The sequence below is a fragment of the Microplitis demolitor genome, chromosome 5 (genome assembly GCF_026212275.2).
Source record: "Microplitis demolitor isolate Queensland-Clemson2020A chromosome 5, iyMicDemo2.1a, whole genome shotgun sequence".
Lineage (NCBI taxonomy): Eukaryota > Metazoa > Arthropoda > Insecta > Hymenoptera > Braconidae > Microplitis > Microplitis demolitor.
This window is the reverse complement of record NC_068549.1, coordinates 8,747,663-8,761,726: the sequence shown is the minus strand read 5'-3', so window position 1 is coordinate 8,761,726 and position 14,064 is coordinate 8,747,663. Positions and strand designations below refer to the sequence as shown.

Sequence of the window (14,064 nt, the reverse complement as noted above, 5' to 3'; positions counted from 1 at the left end):
ATGACTTGTGTCTCAATAGATGTTTAAAATACAGAAGTTTATTTCACAGTGTTTTCAAAAATGTACTGTGATTAATGACGAAGATAGTACGTCAGTGAGACGACAAAAGTTTCAGCTCAAAAATTGCGCTGAAACTCTAGTTATCTGGCCAGTTTCTCGTCAACTTGGCTATCAGGGTAAGATAAATAATGATGTAACCATCGTATGATAAAATTGCAAATGGTTATCGAGATCTATGTCACTATAGGGATCGTGCAAGAACTGTAGAGGCAGCACTTTCGTCGAAAGTAGAGCACCCTAGTGTTAAATAAAAAAAGTATAATGATGTAAACATTTTAGTAAACAGTATTAGTTTTTTTTATAAAAAATGAAAAAAATAATAAAATTTGGGTTTTTACCGATTAAAAATAATCGAGTTAGAGGTCTAAACGATAAAAAAGGACAAAAATTATTTGAATCTAGTCATGTTCTAAATGTAATAGAAACCGAAGACTTAAATTAGCAATCAGTTATAACCTGCACAGTTTCCGCCCAAACCAGTGTTTCCAATGTTTTCAGTGTTACAATTATCGTAAGTATTTTTGACATTTGAAGGTTTTCCACGCGGTGTTCAGTGAACTTTCGGGGAAACGATAAAATTTTACCTGTGCATTATTTTTATACGGCATATTTAAACAGCCACGAATACAATGTGATATTTTAGATGAAGACATTTTGAAAATTTATTTTATTTAAAATAAAAATAAATAATTAAAGATACTGAGAATGCTAAACTAATACTGATTATCATCACTTTATTTGTAATTTTTCTCAGCAGGTGGCATAAAGGTCAACTTTCCAATCCCTATATTTATTCTAGATGCACTTGTGTTTTGTTGGGATAGCTCAACACTGCTTTATACTTTTACTTCTAAAATACACAAACATATTGAAAATTGTACTAATGCTTATAGCACAGTATAGAATCAACCAACTCATAGTTGAAAGACCGATATAAAATGATAAAATTGTATAGTTGTAGAATTATATTAAAAAATGCCAAGAATATAATCACTCGCGAGGAAGTAGAAAATTGGTTTATTTCACATCCCTTTAAACTGAAGTCAATTTCAATAGCTTGGATTTCTTAAGGTAATAACAAATGCATTAAATACTTAAATATTTGTTTGGTTTTTGAATAAATACATTAATTTTAAGTATTTTGTATAAAATTTAGAATATTCTCAGCCAGTAAATATTGAAATCATGACTTTTTTTTTATGGATATTCTTTGTTCAAGGTATTATAAAATGGATGAAAAATTATATCGTTCCTTCATTTCTAATTGTTGAATTTTTCAGTTCTGCAATATGTTAGTGCTGATTTCAAGGTTGACCGACATGATTTGAGAGTTGTTGTTGGTCATAATGAATCATTTGATTTGAATTTGACGTGAGTATTGTAGAATAGAAGTATATTTTGTAATCACTATTCCATTTATGAACATTTAGTACTTTATTTCAATTAATTAAAAAGTATAAAATGAAACTATCACTGTAATGGTGTGATAAAAGTAAGGTGACTAAGTCAGTAAATGTAAAATTTTTCAACATTTTAATATAGACGGATGCAACAAAATTAGGAGTGAAGTTTTAAAACTTATCAATCAAACAACAATGAAGTATTTTTTTTATGTAATTGTGATTAAAATCTAAATGATGTAAATAAAAATTAAATAATGTTCATTTACTGGCCGTGTTCATTTACTGGACCGATCACTCTATTTTTTTATACATTTAAAAAATTAATAACGTGTTATTGTGTCTGTTACAAATTATTTTATTGCATGACTCATGATGCGAAGCATCAGAGTGCTTTACGATCGAAAAATTTTTTTCACCTCACTTCAGCAACTATTTGAATTATTATACTTTTGTTGATTTTACGGAATTAAGATAAGTTGCATAGCATTTTGAAGATAATTTAATGGAGATTAATTCCATACTTTTCAAAAATTTATTTAGTTTATTAAAAACCGAAAAAACATCAAAATAGTTTTAAAAAATTTCCTGTCCGTCAAGTATGAAACCCGTAGACACGATAACTAGCGAAAAAATCCAGTAATTGAAACAAATTTTTTTTTTTTAAATTCTTTGAAAGAATTGTAGATCCCCTATTGAAAATGGCTAGGTAATTCAGTGTCGTTTAATTACAATTAATAAAAGAATAAAAAGGCTGTATAACTATACATATATATATATCTATGTAAAATTAACATGGATGGTGATATATCTAGACATTATACGTACATTTATTCCACCAGGAGCGCTTGCACATTACCGTCCTAGTACAGCTGTTTTTTTTGTGTTATTGCTAATTGGTAAGCCTGGATTTTTTCAATTCAATTCTTTTTTTTTATTTGTTTTTATTTATATATATATATATTTTTTTTTTTGTTATTAATCGAGATATTTTAAGGGAATTCTTTTATAATTATAAAAAATTACTAATATAATTAAAAAAAAAAATCAACAAATTTTAAATATTTTAAATTTATTCGTGCTTCCCGCCATTTTTTTGTTATTATTTTATTATTTCATAATAAATGAGCATTATGAGTCGTGCACTTTTGGATTTTCCAAATTTTTTTTAATTTTTAAAACAACGTGAATAAGTGTACAGAAATAGGTGGGATAGAATAAGGGATAAGCGTGCGACACGATAACGTACTACACGATAGGCTATTCCGAACACAGGTTTTTTTCTGTATCTTTAGACACTACGTTTTTAAAATACCCAAAACTGGTCCTAAAGTGACTAAGATTGTTACCTTTACTTTATTTCTTTTATAACAATTGAAAATTTTAGTCCAATAGAAATGTTTGTTTTTTTTTTTTTTTTATGTAGAAACAAGCTATCTACTGACGTCTATGTAACTTTTAATATTCAACATGAAGATCTTCTCATAGTAAAACCAGCAACAATCAATATCACCAAAAATGAACGAGACTTCCATTGGAACATCAGTGTAATAACATTATTACCTGGACATTCCGTGATCAGTACTAATGTAACTCCTGGTATAATAGAGTGAGTTGTTATTTTTTTGCAGTTTAATGGATATTCATATGCATATCAGGGATCGGCGGTATCGATTTTTTTTATCAGCGATTTCGTTCATATTATTGGTTTTAAAGTTTTTATTTGGTTATAGAAAACTACTAATTTCTGAAAAAATTAGCAATATGCAGAAAAAATTACTATAAGTATTATCTAATTTTTCGGAAAAAATAATAATTAGAACAAAAATCATCTAATTTTTTAATAAAATAAGTTAATAAGAAAAGTTGATAATTAGGAAAAAATCGAATTTTTTCCCAAAAATGGATAGTTAAATGAGAAAAACTGAATTTTTTTGAAATAGTTTAGTGCGTAGCATTAAGTAGTAGACTGGAAAGAGACTATTTCAAGCAAGAGTTAAGTTGACATCCTCCGAAGTCTAGAATTATATTTTTTTCTGTGTCACGCACTATACTTGTCATATTTCCTGAAGCGATACTGGTAGTTTTTATGTCTAGAGCTAGTCAAATAAAGTTAATTTCTAACAATATTTCGCGTTTAAAAATGGTGTTCTATATTAAATACAAGTAATTTAACAAGGAAAACAATGGCTTTTTATTAATTTAATGTTTTCTTTTATTGAAAGTCATATTATTTAAAAAAATTTTCAAACGAAAAAACATCAACATCCTAAAGAAGTCTTTAAGAAGTTCTCAAGATGTCGAATGAGCCATCTAGCGAACTCAGTAAGACGTCTTTCAAAAGAGTTATTTTTTCTGACTTCGTAAATAAGACTTCATTATGAATTTACCATGACGTCTTCAAGAAGCTCCTAATTTTGACTTCATAAAGAAGTTAAAAAAAGAATAAATTTAGATGTCAAAAAACTTACGTCTTATTTATGGAGTCTTCAAAAACTCTTAATTAAGAGTTCTTAAAAACGATATCTTTAAGAAGTCATCATAAGACTTCTTGAGGACTCCTTCAAAAAGACGTCCTAAAGCAGTTATTCCGACTTGAATGTTGTCTGGGAGACTATTTGTGTTGAATTTCAACAGAAGTTTCAAGGCTGTCCTGCTGGGTCAGCTAGTTTTCAGATTTTTTTTAGCTATTTTTTAGACTTTACTCATTAACTTTATCATATGTATAAGAACAGTAATTTATTTTTCATACGGATCACATTTATGATACCGATCAAAAAAATATTTCAGATCTGAAAACTTTTTACTTCAAGATCAACGGATTATTGCAATATTATTGTATTCTGGAATATCACAATAAGAATGACATTGATTTCTGAACTTCAAACACAGGGTTTTCAAATTTGTCTAGTTTTATGTTTTTGTAACAACTTTTAAATCGAAAATATTCAAAATGATTAACATATCTTGCAGTCAACAATTCACATATTTAATACATTCAACACTGTTTATTTATCTATTATTAAACTATTAAAAAATCGACATTTAAATCTGAGATAGCCACGGTTCTTCTGATTCGCCTCTTCTGAATCGGTTATTTAATATAAATATTTAATTTTCATTTTTTGGGTAGTCAATTCTGTGCGGCAACATTGAGTTATGAAATTACGAACGAAAAGAAGAAAATAAAAAAAAACTAGATGAAAGATTACTACTTCTATGATTTTTCAACTCCGAGAATTCAGAGTGACCATTTAAATTTATTGTAATATGTAAGCGATATACTATTCGAAAGAGTTTTAGTGGAATAATGCTTAAATTAAATTCCTGTTTATTTCTTGTTTTATATTTGATTATAACAATAGCGTTATAAATACTAAAATTTAACAACTTTTAACTTTATGTTTCAGTTTTTCCAATGCATTTGTTAGAGTGATAATACAGCGATCAACCGTGTTGTATCATTTAAGTAACGTTGTCGGTTGGGTGTACTTTATAGCATGGAGCATTAGTTTTTATCCTCAGATCTATACTAATTACCAACGGAAAAGTGTTGTAGGCTTGAGTTTCGATTTTTTATCATTTAATTTTGTCGGATTTTTTATGTATGCTTTATTCAACATAGGTCTTTATTGGATACCAGCAATAGAAGTAGGTACTTTCAATTGAAAAAATTAAAAAAAAAAGTTATTAATGTTTTAATACTCAATTTCAGTCGGAATATTACCGTCGATATCCGAAAAGTTTGAATCCAGTACAAATGAATGATGTTTTCTTTTCAATTCATGCATTTTGTGCAACATCCCTTACTATCGGACAGTGTTTTATTTACGAGGTAATTAATATGAACGAATCATTTTTCATTGGCTTTAAAATAAAAGAAAACGATAAGATAAGTGAACTAAAAATTTTACAGATTGGTGTGCAACGAGTATCGAATACCACCCGAATAATTCATGGATTGTTCGCAATATTTATAGTCATCTCAACTATTTTAGGAATCATTAAAATAATTGAATGGCTGGATTTTCTCTATTTTTGCAGTTATATAAAGCTAATTATCTCATTAATCAAATATATACCACAAGCATATTCTAACTACAAAAGAAAGTCTACTGTCGGCTGGAGTATCGGTAATATAATCTTAGACTTTACTGGTGGATCACTTTCTATGCTTCAAATGGTATTGAATGCTTACAACTACGGTAAGAGCATTTGGTATTGAAAACCTTCGGTATTAATTAAATCATTATAATTATAGTACAAAACATATTATTAACATTTGTCTGTATATTAGGATGATTCATTTTTATCGAATATTTGTTATTCTTCAAGTCTCCCATCGAAATATGTTGGTTTTTTGTTTTTAAGGTAGTTGTCCTGCTACAATATTGTCAAAAAGTTATGAGCCATATGCGTGGTAAGAGTAGGTTAGGTTGTAGTTAAAATGAGACATTACTTTTATTTGATACTGTACCCGTGAGAAGGTTACCTACACACTACTCATATATACGTATACACAAAACTGTTGAACATTTTCTTAAGTTCTAATTTGACAACGTCGCATATACTTCACCAGTTGCTGTATAGTGTACTGAGTATCTGTTTGAATTTCCTACTCAAACAGTCAATGCATACTCGCGTACAGCGTTGTTAGATTCTTTCTGTCCAATGCATGGACAAGTATATTTTTTATTTATTGTTGAACTTTGGATTGCTATATCTCAACAATGAGATGATGAATCCTTTTTTTTTTTTTTTTTTTTTTTAAATTCAGCATAAATTCATTAATTTTCTGTTAGTTTTTCAAAAATTTCTGACTGTTAGTTTTTTTATTAGAATCAAGAACGCGACTTGAAACGTATACTCCTCATTGCACGCAATGTTAATTATCCAAACTTTGATTATAAATATCTCGAATTAGAGATGGTCAATCGAATTCAAATTTTAATGGCAATTGTATCTTAATACCCTTAATAACTATAGAAAATTTTGGAACTTTCTGACACCATGTCCATCACCCGACAACTACCTTAAGAAACTCCGGATATTTTACATAGATTGAATATTTTTAAGTGGTCACTTAAGAATTTTGAAAATTTATAAAAAAAACTCAAAATACTAACTTCAAAACAAAAAACTTTTTTTAACTTCCTGCTAAAAAAATTGAAAATTTTCCAGAATTCGGAAAGTTATTGGTTTCGGTCCGATTTTCGAAAACCGAATTTCTATCAGATTTTACATTTTGAGGCTCTAGGAAGCTATTGTAACTAATTTCAAGATAATGTCCGAGTGTATGTATATATGTATGTATGTATGTACAATCACTTGCATTAATTCGGGCAGGTTTTCATATTCAGAGTTTTTCCGCCACTTGTAAATTTGGCCGTTTCTCAACTTTTAATTTAAAAAATTGTAAATTGTAATGCTTGTAAAATTATCTAAATTTAAAAAATGCCGCCCCTAAATTAGATGAAATTGAAATACTCAAAACGTAAATTCAGCTAATAGTAAAATATGACAAAGAAAAAAAATTCAACGATAAAAAGCGAAATTCTAAAATAAAGTCATCTGGAAAATGAGCAATTTAAAAAGTTGACATCAACAAAATAACACTAGTCGTAAAATAGCTTAATTAAAAAAGAGAATTCTGAAAATGTATTCAAATGAAAATATAAACTATTAAAAAAAAGTAGGATTAGAATAAATGAATTTTGAAGCTTGGAAAATCATAAATGTAGCCAATCTGAAACCTAGCCACGTGAAATCAGCTAATTCTAAACTTGAGAATTTATAAAATTAGCCGTTTGTAAACCTTACGAATTATAAAAATTGCCGCCTGTAAACCTGAAAATTTATTAAATTTCCCCGTTTCTAAACCCAGTGATTCAAAAAATTCGTCGATAATTTTTTTTTTACGGTAAAAATACAATACATTATACTGTTGAAAGCAATTTAAAATTTAATAAATAATAATTATGATCGTTTTAATTTGAAAATTACTTTTTTTTCATAAACAAGTAATTATAACCTGTAGTTCATTATTTTACATTAATTTAAAAAAATTTTAATCATATTGCATGAAAAATATTAAAAAGATGTTTCATTTTTCATCAGGTGGGTCATTCCACCTACTTTGTCCTTTGGCATCATCGTGAATTTCGGATCTAAGTATTGTTGAGAGACTGGAAATAAAAACTTAAGTAATAGTAAAAAAGAAAAAAAAATTAATGAAACATTTTTCATATTATTCATGCAATATGATTAAAATTTTTTTATATTAATGTAAAATAATAAACCACCGGTCATAATTGCTTGTTTATGAAAAAAAAGTAATTTTCAAATTAAAACGATCATAACTATTATTTATTAAATTTTAAATTGCATTCAAAAGTATAATGTATTGTATTTTTACCGTAAAAAAAAAGTGTGTGTGTGTGCGTGTGTGTGTGTGTGTGTGTGTGTGTGTGTGTGTGTGTGTGTGTAAACTCTTTGTAACTTTTGAACTAATGATTCGATTTAGATGGTTGAGGTAGCAATCGAAAGAGCTTGTTGGCCTTCAACTTTCCTGAAAATTTCAGATTATTTGATCGAATAGACTCGAAAGTATTAGCGAATTACGAAAAAAAAAAAAAATTTTTTTTTTAGTTTTTTATTGATTTCTCAAAAACGACTTATACGATCGACTTCAAACTCAAATCAGCTCTAGTACTCAATAAAACGCGTCGATTGCCACCTCAAACATCAAAATTGGATAATTCGTTCGAGAGTTATCGCGGGAGAAAGAAATGGTCAAAAACGGTTTTTTCTAAATATTTTCAAAACGACCGACGCGATCGATTTCAAATTTTAATCAGCTCTAGAATTCAATAAAACGCGCCGATTGCCACGTCAACTATCAAAATCGATTGATTAGTTCAAAAGATATCGGCGTTGAAAAGTTAAAAAAATAACATTTTATGTTATTTTTTCCGGATAAATCAGAATATAACGTACTAAAATGTGCCTGATATCATACCAACTCATCTTTTTTATGGTTTCTTTTGATCATATAATGTCATCGAACTTGGTTTTTAGTTTAAATCATATTATCAACAAAAAAATCGATAAAACGTAGTTTTTAATATTTTTATCGGATATTTCATATTTTATTGTTTCTTACATGAGTCAAAACTTATTTAAATCTTGATTTTGATCCCCGACATTGATTTCTGCCTCAATACACTTATTTTACTGAACATAATCAGGAACTAAATTTTAAAAACCGCTTCATTGATGATTTTCGATTCTTAAATTTTCAAACTTCAGCATAACAGGTAACTTGTTAGAGCTTGAAAAGATCGTAAAAAAACAATTGCATGTGATAGCATTTTCGAGCTTGAAGAGCTCGAAAATATATCTACACTAATGTTTTCGAGCTCTTTGAGGTCGAAATAGCGGTAAGTTTTGGGGCTGGCCCGCAGGGTCAACCGACGCCCAGATTTTTTTTTTAGTTTTTTATTGATTTCTCCGAAACGAGTTGAACGAGCGACTTCAAAATTTAATCAGCTCTAGAACTTTATAAGCCGCGTCGAACGAGACCTTAACCATCTTAATCGGTTTATTTCTTCGAGAGATATCGTTGGAGAAAGAAATGGTAAAAAGCGGTTTTTTTCGATTATCTTTGAAATGATTCATTAGATCGAGTTCAAAATCTAGTCAGCTCTAAAACCTAATAAAACGCGTCAATTGCCACCTTAACCATCTCAATCAATTAATACGTTCAAGAGATATCTTTGGAGAAAGAAATGGTGAAAAACGGGTTTTTCCCAATATCTTCGAAACGGCTGAATCAATCGATTTCAAATTCTATTCAGCTCTAGAATAGAATGAGGCGCGACGATTGTCACCTCAAACGTTAGAATCGGTTAATTATTTCAAAAGATATCGAAGCTTGAAACTTAAGAAAATAACAAAAATATTATTTTTTCCGGATAGATCAAAATGTAATGTGCTAAAATGTGTCTGAAATCATACCAACTATTTCTCTTTATAGTTTCTTTCGATCATCATATAATGTCATCTAACTTGTTCTTTAGATTTAATTATATTGTAAGCAAGAAATTGAAAAAACTCGGTTTTTTTATATTTTTCTCAGATTATTTCATACATTATTGCTCTGAGCTAAATCCAAACTTATTCAAATCTTGATTTGGATCGCTGTCATTGATTTCTGCTTCAATACATTTATTTCATAGAACAAAATCGGAAATAAAAATTTATAAGCTGTTTCTTCATGATTGATTTTCGATTCTTAATTTTTCAAATTCTAGCATAAAACATAACATACTAGAGCTTGAAAGGGTCATAAAGAAATAATCGCATACTATAGCATTGTCGAGCTCGAAAATATATTCACAGTAATATTTTCTAAGTCCTTGAGTACGAAAACAGCGGGAAGTTTGGGGGCTGGCCCACAGAGCCAACCGACGCCCACATTTTTTATGAGCTTTTCAAGCTCAAACAAGTTACGTTTTATGTTAAAGTCAGAAAATCTAAGAATCGGAAATAAACAAGCGTTTTTTAAATTTTTATTCCCCACTATGTTCAATAAAATAAATGTATTCAGGCAGAAATTAATGTTATAAATCAAAATAAAGATTTAAATGAGTTTTGGCTCAGATTAGAGTGTTAATATCTAAAATATCCGAAAAAATATTAAAAATCGGGTTACATTACACTATCTGGTGATAAAAAGAGACCATAAAGACAAAGTGTTGGCATGATTTTGAACACATTTGAGTACATTATATTATGATTTATCCGGAAAAAATAACATAAAATATTTACCAACACGCGTTTCATTGAATTATTGAGCTAGCTAGATGTAGAAATTGATTCTGATGAGTCACTTCAAATATATTTGCAAAAAACTGTTTTTCATCATTTCTTTTCCTAACGATATCTCTCGAATGAATTAACCGATTAAGATGGTTGAGGCAGTAATCGATGCGTTTTATTGAGTTATAGAGTTGATTGAATTTTGAAATCGATCTATCCAGTTGTTTTTGAAAAATTAAAAAAAAAATGTTGTTTTCGTATTTCTTCTCTATCTTAGAGTCTATTCAATCGATCGATCTAAAATTTTCAAGGAAATTGGTTATAATTAGCATAATTGTGATTACAACCTTTTGGACTCTCAAGGAATTTTTTTTTTGAACGATCACCCGATAAAATCTGCCCACGAACTAGGAGCGATTTCTTCAACCTAAAGGAATTCAATAAATTTTAGAATTAATAATCCTTTTAATTTTAAATTAACGCGTGGTTTTTGCCTTAGATGAAACTTCAGGCTGTAATGACCCGAATAGCCACTTTCGCTTGAAATTGCGGGTAATTTGATGTTGAAATTACCTGAAATCTCTTGCCCGAATTTACAGACAATTTCACAGCAAAAATTGAAAATAAAATTTTACGGTTAATTTTTCTTCAATTTAAAGGTAAACTTTTATGAAAAAAAAAAATACTCGATAATGTTCATTTTTACCATTTCAGAAGGTAAGCAAATTCATACACAAAATTGTCCACGATTTGAGGGTAAAAATATACTTAAGACGCGTTTTCATTTGTTTCTCTATTCGCACTCAACTGGATAAACGGTACTATCTTTGTTGCACTTGTACAGTAAATGGGAACTTTGTCCAAGCTTTTCTCGTAAACAAATGGAAGTTATCAAAAATTGAAGTGCACTTCGCTAGTTCATAGAGTAAAGCATCGTGTCTGTGTCTTTATTTTACATTTAGAGCTTTTATTGCATAGAAAAGCTTGGACAAAATTATCTGATAACCGTTCTTAACAATTTTTCAAATTAAACTAACGATAAATTGACATAAAATTTGCGTGAAAATTAAAGATCATTTTTTTCTAGTTAACTTTTGAAGTAAATTTGCATTCTAATTCGGGCAGTAAATTTACTTCAAATTCAATAGCAAGTTGCATACAAATTGTCGTAAAAAATGGAAAAGTCCGAAGTTGACAGAAATTTGACGAAAAATTCAACTAAACTTTTGTACAGTAAACTTTTGCTCAAGCAAACTGTGCTATTAGGGGAATTTTTCAAAGGCGTCTGGCGACGAGGTATCTTGGGTTCTCATCCTTACCATTTTCACAATTCTTAAGCAATCCTTCGAAAATATTCAATCAATATAAAATTTCAAGAGGGTTTCTCAAAAACAAAAAGTTAACACCTAAAAAATGTTCGACTAAAGATTATGTTAATTGTTTCAGATGATTGGGAAAGTATCTTTGGTGATCCTACAAAATTTGGACTTGGTTTTATTTCAGTGATTTTTGATATATTTTTTCTTTTACAACATTACGTATTCTACAAGTTAGTACAATTCGATATTAATTTAAAAAAATTTTTTTAAACACGTGTGTACATTTTATTCCTGTCTATGTGATACAAGCATTTATATATATATATATATATATATATATATATATATATATATATATATATATATATATATATATATAATCCCTGCAAGTTTCAGCCCTTAATTTTAGTTTTAAGTACTTTATATTTGATTTTGAAGCTTTTCCATTTCAAACACATAGGATAGTTAGGATACATGACAAAATTGGGATTTTTTTTTTAAATTTACTATTTAAAATTTTCCAAAGTAATTTCACGAAAACTCTAATTGTTTTTTGTGTACCAATTCTGAAAATGATATTTTGAATGAGAATTTAGATTTTTAGTTGATATTAACTAAATAACGAAATTCATAGTAAAAATACAGATGAAAATGTTTTCGGAAATTAGATCCTCTACAAAAGAGGTCCTTTTATTTAAGTGGCTCAAGTTCTTCGTTCATGTGATTAAAGTAACTTAAGTAAATAACAGCGGGAAGTTTTAGGGCTGGTCCGCAGGGCCAACTGTTGCCCAGATTTTTTTCAATGATTTGATAATCATAGATAAAAAAAACTTTAAGAAAAAAATCTACAATTTTTATTTTTACATTTATTATCAATCACAATCAATCACGATTAATCACTTAATCACAATCAAAACACGATTTTTTTAAAGAAATAGATGTTTCAATGCAAATAACTAAAGAGCGTGGCGGAATTTCAGAAAATTTTCAAGTGATAATTTGTAGGAGATGAAATAGTCTACAAAAAAGGTCCTACGACATTTTGTTACAAGTTGGATAGTTTGTCAAAAAAGTCAAATTATATGGAAATTTGTAGTATGTTAAACTTTAACATGTAAATACTTATGAACAGATGGATTTATCAAAAAATGATAAGAGACCTTTTTTCTAGAGCAATTTCCTACAAAAGCAATAAAAAAAAAAGTTGATCTTAAATGACACACCCTACACAGTAAAAAATATTGTGTTAAAATCAACACAATCTGTGTGTTAGAAACGGTCCACACAATATTTGTGTTATTTTTCAAGACAGACTATTTGTGTTGAAATTTCAACACAATATTTTAATAATATGAGAAGGAACTTCAAAACTTTTTAAATGTTAATGGCGACACAAAAAAAATGTTAACTTGTATATTTTATTTTTGTACCATGAATTATTTTTAGGTTATCAAAAGTGTCAACAATTATTAGTTAACATTGAACTATTTTGAGATAGTCCACATGATCATAAAGTTAGCAGTTAACAAGTTTCGAATTTTTTTATCAACAAATCAATTACGAAAAAAAAAAAAAAATAAAAATATGCGCATGTAGAAAAGTAAAAAAGTAAAAGATGCAATTTTTTAAATATTTTTTTTTTTAAACTATACGAATCGTGAACTTAGTCAACTTAAGTTTCTTATGTCTAATTGAAAATAAATAAAATCAATGTCACAAAAATAATAACTAACCAAGCAGAACTAATTAGCATTAATTCTCAATGACGCTTCCCGCGTGAATAGAAGGAAGACATTTTTTAACATAATTTAACTGTCGCTTCAACACTTTTTCGTGTTGATTTTAAAGTAACACAGAGAATTGTGTTGATTTGACACAAAATAATCAACACAAAAAATTTAACACGGACCGTTTTTAACACAGATACATAATATTTTTTACTGTGTAATATATATATATATATATATATATATATATATATATATATATATATATATATATATATATATATATATATATATCTATATATATATCTATATATATCTATACATATATATATATCTATATAGATATATATAGATATATATAGATATATATAGATATATATATATATATATATATATATATATATATATATATATATATATATCTATATATATATGATTGCTTTTAAAGAAAATAATGCATTGTTAAACTATTTATAATTCAAAATTTATTGCAAATTACAATTGACAAGCTGAAAATTACAGGCATGAAGTCAATCTATTGGACTCCGATTCAATCGTAGATGTTCTGGCATGAAATCGTTCTAGGAAACTGAGACGATAGTTATAGAAAAGATAAAAGAACTGAATACTGCTAGCATCGCTCATACTTTAATTCATGTTACAAATTAATTGTGAATGCGTAACAAATTTTTATAAATTTCAAAGTTACCTTTTCCAAAATATACAATAAATTTATTA

The 14,064-nt window shown here is 28.0% G+C and overlaps 1 protein-coding gene across 2 annotated transcripts; it reads left to right on the top strand.

Moving 5' to 3' along the window:
- Nucleotides 1-317: 317 nt before the first annotated feature.
- Nucleotides 318-14,064, top strand: LOC103576079 (cystinosin homolog). 2 transcript variants are annotated; one of them, XM_014440100.1, is made up of 10 exons: nucleotides 318-571; nucleotides 818-1,131; nucleotides 1,217-1,279; nucleotides 1,341-1,431; nucleotides 2,887-3,069; nucleotides 4,871-5,111; nucleotides 5,176-5,295; nucleotides 5,377-5,665; nucleotides 11,727-11,829; nucleotides 13,849-14,064. In XM_014440100.1, exons 3-10 carry the CDS (start codon nucleotides 1,246-1,248, stop codon nucleotides 13,898-13,900), a joined length of 1,113 nt encoding a protein of 370 aa, XP_014295586.1. In that variant the 5' UTR covers nucleotides 318-571; nucleotides 818-1,131; nucleotides 1,217-1,245; the 3' UTR covers nucleotides 13,901-14,064. The 2 variants fall into 2 exon arrangements, with proteins under 2 accessions (XP_014295586.1, XP_014295584.1); XM_014440098.1 differs by having other exon boundaries at nucleotides 815-1,131.

Bases quoted from the DNA above. Each gene is read 5' to 3' on its own strand.
- LOC103576079 (XM_014440100.1), top strand. From the start codon at position 1,246: ATGACTTTTTTTTTATGGATATTCTTTGTTCAAG. The intron at 1,432-2,886 runs GTGAGTATTGTA...TTTTTTATGTAG, and splicing joins TCATTTGATTTGAATTTGAC to AAACAAGCTATCTACTGACG. The intron at 5,666-11,726 runs GTAAGAGCATTT...TAATTGTTTCAG, and splicing joins ATTGAATGCTTACAACTACG to ATGATTGGGAAAGTATCTTT.